This window comes from Rutidosis leptorrhynchoides, chromosome 11 (genome assembly GCF_046630445.1).
Source record: "Rutidosis leptorrhynchoides isolate AG116_Rl617_1_P2 chromosome 11, CSIRO_AGI_Rlap_v1, whole genome shotgun sequence".
In the NCBI taxonomy this organism is placed as follows: domain Eukaryota; kingdom Viridiplantae; phylum Streptophyta; class Magnoliopsida; order Asterales; family Asteraceae; genus Rutidosis; species Rutidosis leptorrhynchoides.
In genome coordinates, this window is record NC_092343.1 from 386,177,452 (window position 1) to 386,184,697 (window position 7,246).

Genomic DNA, 7,246 nt, shown 5'->3' on the forward strand with positions numbered 1-7,246 from the left:
TGCAATCCTTTTGCAACTTCTAAGTTATGGGATCATGCAATCCTTTTGCATGGAATATTAATCCCATCAACACCTATTTGTTCCTCATGCTTCGGTGACCCTAAGTTCATGATTCCCAAATCAAGTCGTCCTACTTGTGTTAACATGTAAAATTAACAAGCAAGTGGTTAGGTGACCTTTATCCCACAATCATGTGAATTTTACCTTAACCATATTAGTTTGCTCATAACGGTTAGGTGACCTTTATCCCATTATGAGTTCACTACTATGTTCAAGTGTCCCACAATAGGATGGCGTTTAACTTGTTTTCCTTATTTTAGTTGTTAAGGGATTTTTTAGTCTTTCTTAAATTCTAGTTTAAGAAAACATTTTGCCATACACCAACATGCATTTGATGTATGGTATATAATGAAAAACCTATTTCATGTCATTAGTAAAATAACCAAATTTTACTTGATATAAACCATTTTATATACATTATCATCATGTCCTTAATAACCAATTATTAATGTCCTTTTGTTGTTTTAATTATAACCAATTATAATGTCATTTTTTTGCAAGTTGTTCATGTGAACTTGTATCAACCAAACACATACACAAAATCATACAAGCATGCAAAATAAAAGTCCACAATCATGCCAAAGTGGTAAACATTTGTTTAGCCAAAACAAGTGTTACCTAAAGGGTTAAAACCACAAAGTAGGAGATTAACAAATCTCCCACTAACTCTTGCATCCTTATGCTCCATCTTGTAATCTTCTTGAATCTTCACTTTTCTTTTACAAAATATATAACCTAATACATTTTTTTTCTAGAAAAGAAAATTACAACCTAATCTATTTTACATACCAAATAAAATAAATTACATCATAAAATTACAAGATTATTACAAACCAAATGAATGAATAATTATTACAAACCATAAGAATGAATAATCAACCAAATCAAACACAAATCCAACCACAAGGTCAATGCATGATTGTGAACCAAAACAACAACAAAACTTGGCCAAACTTGAAGCTCCAAACCCATTTTGGGACTCCAAAAATTCGGCCAAAAAGAAACCCCACCCAAAACCCAAATTTTTTTTACAATCTAGTTTCATGCATGTGGTTAGATTGTAAAGAAAATGGGTTTAAAAGTCATAAACAAGAAGCATATTTCAAAGACCTTGGCTCTAGATACCATTGATGGAATTTGACATACTTTTAAAGAAATATGTTCTACATTTTAATAAGTTCATAAAACCAATTTATGAAGATAAAGTAAGCGGAAGCATGCAAGTATCATGTTATATTTCAACCATTTTAAAAGACAAATTCCATAAATATATCAAGTCTTGAAATAATATGCTTACATACAACAAGTGGGTTTAGTATTTTACCTCCTCAAGCTAGTTGAGGGTTGTAACAAGATGATGAAGAAGATGAAGATGAATGGAGCTTCAAAAGTGTGAAACCTCAAGAGATAATACCCCAAACTTATCACCAACACCCTAGCCTTTAGTTAGGATTTAATAACACTTGAAATTAGCTTGCAAAAAAAAAATTTTGAACACCTCTTTTGCACCCAAAAGTTTCGGCCAGCAAGGAGGAAGGAGTGCAGATTTTTTTTGCTTGTTTAACTTGATTGATGGAAGAGTGTGAAGCATGCCTTAAGTGGACTAGTTAGGTTGCATATGTAGAAGCAAAAGGCTTACAAAAGGAGCCAATCACAACCCATGCAACCAACCTCCCATGCCACTTAAATGTAATATAAATTTGAATTTTTATAAAACTAACTTTTATAAAAAATAAACTTATATAATGCTTGCACATTTTATTTATGTGTACATAATTTTACAAAACCCATTTTTATAAAATGTAACATAAAACAATTAATTATTTAACCTATAAATAATTAATTCTTCTATATATATAAATTATTCCATAATTTATATATATAAGTAAATACATCAAGTAATTTTTCTTTAGAAACCATTTTCTAAAATTCAAGTGTCGCGTATTTGTTTAATGATCCAACCGTTAAGATCAAATACGTATAAGGTGTCGGTAAGCTTGTTATTGGGTATGACCCGACTTGGATCATAACATATTAGCCACATTGATTTAATATGTCTCTCGGGCATATGAAATACCTTCACAAACATGACTTTTTACTAACATTAACATACAGAGAATTTACTTATATCTTACACTCACACTGTTTTTGTGTTTTAACCACCCATGATCATGCAAGAGCGACATGGGGAAAGTACAAATTTTCAAAAGATAATGAACAATTGCAACAACTTGAGCGTGGAGACCTAACTCGTATGAACCAAGTAGAAAATTTTAGTTAATTAAAAGGTGCTAATTGTACACCCTTGTGGGCTAGTAGTACACCTAACACCTTATGTGTTAAATGGAAGTGGGATGTCTCAAGTTCGAGTCCCCCTTAAAACATTGACGAAACTGCATAGAGGCTGAGGTGGTACCTGTCTCTAGTGGATTTGAAATTTTTAGTATTAAAATTTTGCTGCTTTTTTTTTTTTTTTTTTTTTTTTTTTTTGCCTCCCTTGAATTTGAAATTTTGAGGCTTAAAATTTGATTTTGCTTCAAAAGCTTCCATATTTTGCCAAAAATCCTCCGGGTTCACATTCACTTAACTTTTTTTTTTCTTTTCTTCCATTCTTTTATGAAAATACAACCTTTTGGATCATGAGTTTTGAGTTGGGGGTGCTATTAATTTTTTTTTGCTCCCGGTGAAAAAAATTTCTGTTTTCGCCACTGACTCCATGGAATTTACCCGATTTATGGAGTGACCCCGGAGGAGGTTTTACTGACCCGTATTTCAGGGTTTTGGCCCAGCTTTTCCTATCCCTCGGGATGGTTTTTAAGGATCGATTTTCTGTAATGAGGTTCAAGTTTCCGTCTAATAACGCGTGTGTACGTTAAAAAATGATCGGGTGGGTGGGTTATTCCCCACCGTGATTCCAAATACTTGCCATAAAAAAAATAGTTGCTAAAGGACTTACTTCTTTCATTATTTCTTTTCAAATCATGACCAGAAATTCACTAGATCCCAATCTGCAGATTTTATTATACCTAACTAAAAATAGTGATACAAGTGTAAATATTGTTGCAAAGATGAGCTCTGTATAAAGCATGTTGCTTCCTAAATTTCCATATAAATGTGAGATCTAGCTGATAAGTGTCTATATATGCAACTAAAACAGCTCATGTTTATGATAACTTATCCTTTTTAATAAAATATATGTAACCCTAAACTTGCAACTTTTTATTGATACAAAAGCTTATTACAATGCTATATTCCTTAATAAATTAGAAATAAATAAAAAAATCTTCATGAAAAAAAAAAAAAAAAACCCCAACTCAAAACATGACTAAGAATTAGCAACGAGTTCGTCATGATGCGTTACTTCAACATCTTCTTCGTTCCCATCCACAATTTGCTCCGGCTTTGAAACCCAACCGTAAACTTTTCTTCTTGCATCCTTATGTGCAGGGCCGGTTCTCGTCCCGAGAATTTATGGCCCTAGATCGTGGTGGAGAAAAAGGCCCTTGTATCCTAACAAATAATATAAACTATTTAAAAAAGGCCATTTCGGCCTTGTTAAAATGTTAGTGGACTTTGATTTCTCTTTTTTTCTGAGACTTTTGATTGTTGTTTTTGAACATATTGTTCTTTGTTTCGCTGCTTCAGTTGTGTTTTCCTAGTTCAACGACTTCTCAAATTTTCGATTATATCAGTATATATTAAAAAACTGGGCCCTGAGCGGTCGATCACTTTGCTCCCCCTACGGGCCTCCCCTGCTTACGTGCAATCCGTTGTTCGATTCTCATTTCTTTAAATTCCTCTGCAAATTTAGTTTCTTCTTCATGTGGAAAAAAAAGGACCTCCATGTTTCCAAGTTCTTGATACATTTTTTCGATTTTAGATTTCCATAAAAGACACATTTCGGTGTCCATTTTCTTGTACGGTGTTTTTGGTAAATACTCATCGATTCCACCTGCTTTGTCCATACAACGAAGTGCGTGTGTTGTTACTTTGACTCGAATGTGCCGATCAATAATATAACTGAATAACCGCTTTTCTTGTATGTTCGGCTTCCAGTTTCTTCGAGTCCTGTTACATCAATATTACTAGATTAACATAATCTAATGTTCATACTATGAAAACCATAAAACTATGAAGATACTATAAATATATATTGTAAAAAATTCAGAACATTAAATATTGTAATTATGAAACAATGTATAGACAGTGTATGTCTATCCTGTTGTTGACTTTTTTTTAATCTATAATTAAAAAGCTTATCACATTTGTGGCATGGTTGGTAACCATGATCCAGACTTTCATAAATTAACCTAACATACACTATCAAATTAACAATATATTGAAAAAAATGCAAATAAATATCAACTTATTACAAATCATACTACTATAATCTTACATTCTTACTACCTTAATGCCCATATGAAGAAAATAAAACTCAAATTATCTATAGATTCATTTAGAAAATAGAAAAAGGAATAGATTCATTTAGAAAATAGAAAAAGATAAAAAAAACGCATATGAACAGTATCTACAGTAACTTTTTGACTTTTCTTACCTACTTTTTTGACTTAATAAATATTATTAGTTGTAACATAACAACAGAAATGCGTAGGTGGTTGGGTGGCTTTGCGGTGTCTATCACTATTAAGAGGTTGCAGGTTCGATTCCTGCAGTTGGCTTTTTTTAAGCACTTACGTCCACCTAGTTTTAAAATCAATTGAGCCCAGCGTTGCAGGCCGGCCCAATTGCTTGTTGAATTCAACTGGAAGAAAACATAAATTCAAAGCAACTATTACCCCTATATACTAATATGCATGGGCAAAATCGTAGTTTCAGTTTTATCTATATACTAATATGCATGGGCAAAATTGTAGTTTCAGTTTTATTCGAATGTCGTTTTGAGTTTGCGTTCACACTACACCCGGCCCCTCAAATTCGGCTTCATATACAAAACGACCCCCCAACTTTCTACGTTTTAGGGGTAAAAAGCGTAAATATATAATTTTAAAAAAAACAAAAGAAAATGATTCCACCCGTATTTTTAACGGGCCCTATCTTCTCGCTCGGTCCGAGTTAAATTTTTCCGAGACCACCGTTCAACTCGAAAAAATCAGACGGACACAACGGGAGTAACTATGCGCGAAACGGACATCGTTAAAAAAACACTAAATAACGGGCCCTATATTCTCGCTCGGTGCGAGCTAAATTTTTCCGAGACCACCGTTCAACTCGATATTGTTTTACGAACACAACGCGGCTAACTATACGCGAAACGGACATCGTCAAAAAAACACTAAATATTTCGAGCTATATTTCATACATATACGTACACGTCCAACAAACAACCCAACCTACTAGATATATTAGGTACCAAACAACGTATATACAAATATGATCGCGCGTTGAACACAACCGCAGCAACGCGCGGTCGAATTTTTTCTAGTTTATACTAACTTGTTTCCACCTTTGTCACTGACTGAATTTCCGAACTGAATATGCCGGCCGGCAAAGATTCCACGGTGAGCTCTACCCATCACCACCTTACTTTCCGGCAAACATTTTTTCAAAGATTCTTTCACTCCGGTATTCAAATTCTTTTCGCCGCCGATATTTTCATTATTTTCTTCACCATTTCCTTCGATCTGAACTCCATTTGTATTGTGTTTCTGTGATTTTTTTTAATTAATTGACTATTGATGATCAATAAAAGATTTAATTTTAAATCAGTGTGTTTAATCAATTTGTTCGATGAGTTTTGGGGGTTTAGGGTTTTTTTGGATGTTAAATTTCCAGTATTTTAAATGTTAGACAAAGTTACATAAATCGTGCTTGGATAATAGACTGTATGCTTTAATTTCACTTTTAGTTTCTTAGGTTCTTTTTTATTTTACTATTTATATTCATATTATTATTTTTTATTCACCTATTTATATCTATGATATTTATATCATTTCTATTTCTATTTCTACCTAAGCTAAGATCTCTCCCTATGGTTCCATTACCCGTCATTACCCGCTCATTACCCGTAGTTACCCGTAATGAACCATAGGCACGGATTAGTTATCCGCGTTAGTTACCCGCATTCACCATGGATTTAATGGAAGTGTTTAGGTTAGTTATAGGAATTGTGGGTCCCAGTGGCTTTTTATTGTTGGACTTGATGCTTTATTGCTTGTACGTTGTATATTAAGAGGAGTATTGTTTTAGCCATGATAGAGAGTGTTTAGTTATGAGTTAGTTATAGAATGTTGATGTTGATGTGGCGCTAATGTGGAAGATTAAGATGATGAATAGTTTAGTTACGATAGGAAGTGGCCTAATAGCCACCCAAGATTTGATCATTCCTTTCACAAACTTACTCCAAACGACATCTGCCATCCTATATAAAAAACACTTTTCCTCCTGATTCACCATAGTCACCTACCTTCACCTACTTCCTTCCCCCTCTCTTCTCTTCCTCCTCTCAACATTATCCACCTCTAATCTCTCAATTCAAAACAAAAAAACTAAACCTAAACCACACCGTCATCTTCATTCCGTTCGGACTCCCCCCCCCCCCCCCCCCAAAAAAAAAAAAGCAACACCGTCATCTTCATTGGTGGCTTCTCTACAGAAAAGCCACCACTACCGCTCGCTCACCTTCGGTCACAATCCACCATCGCTAAACTGCTGCGCTACAATCGCTGCCCGCCGTCACCACCTACCACCAACCGTCACACTTCGCGGCGCCTGAGGTGTTTCTTAGTCTTTGATTTGTTGTTTTTAGGGTTTTTTCTGTGTTTTCTTATTTGATTGGAATTATTTTAATTTTAAGGTAATCCACAGGTTTCGATTGTCCCGTGGATGAGTGCCATTTTATGTCTGATATTGAATCAACTCCGGTGACCTTAAAGATCGGCGAACAAAAAGGAATCGTGAGATTGGTGATGAGATTGAAGGTATATTCTTTTAAAGGTTTATGCTTATTACTGTTTTAAGGGTTTTTAATTTATTTGTGCTGATGTTTTATAATTTATTTGAACGTCGTTTTTGTTCAGTGTTGTTCTTATTTTCAAATTTTATAACTGTGTTTGTTTTTAGTTACTGATTTTCAGGGCCGTCTCAACAATTCGAAGGCCTAGGCGAAAAGAAAAATGGGCCCTCACACGTTTAATTTTTTAATACATATAAAAAGATAATACTTGAA

The 7,246-nt window shown here is 34.0% G+C and overlaps 1 protein-coding gene across 1 annotated transcript; it reads right to left on the reverse strand.

Annotated features, from left to right (window-relative positions):
• Nucleotides 1-3,785: 3,785 nt before the first annotated feature.
• Nucleotides 3,786-5,713, reverse strand: LOC139876017 (large ribosomal subunit protein bL28m-like). The gene is given in 3 exon segments (XM_071863314.1): nt 3,786-4,128; nt 5,515-5,671; nt 5,674-5,713. Coding segments are annotated over 3 exon segments (540 nt in total).
• Between the last annotated feature and the right edge of the window lie 1,533 nt (nt 5,714-7,246).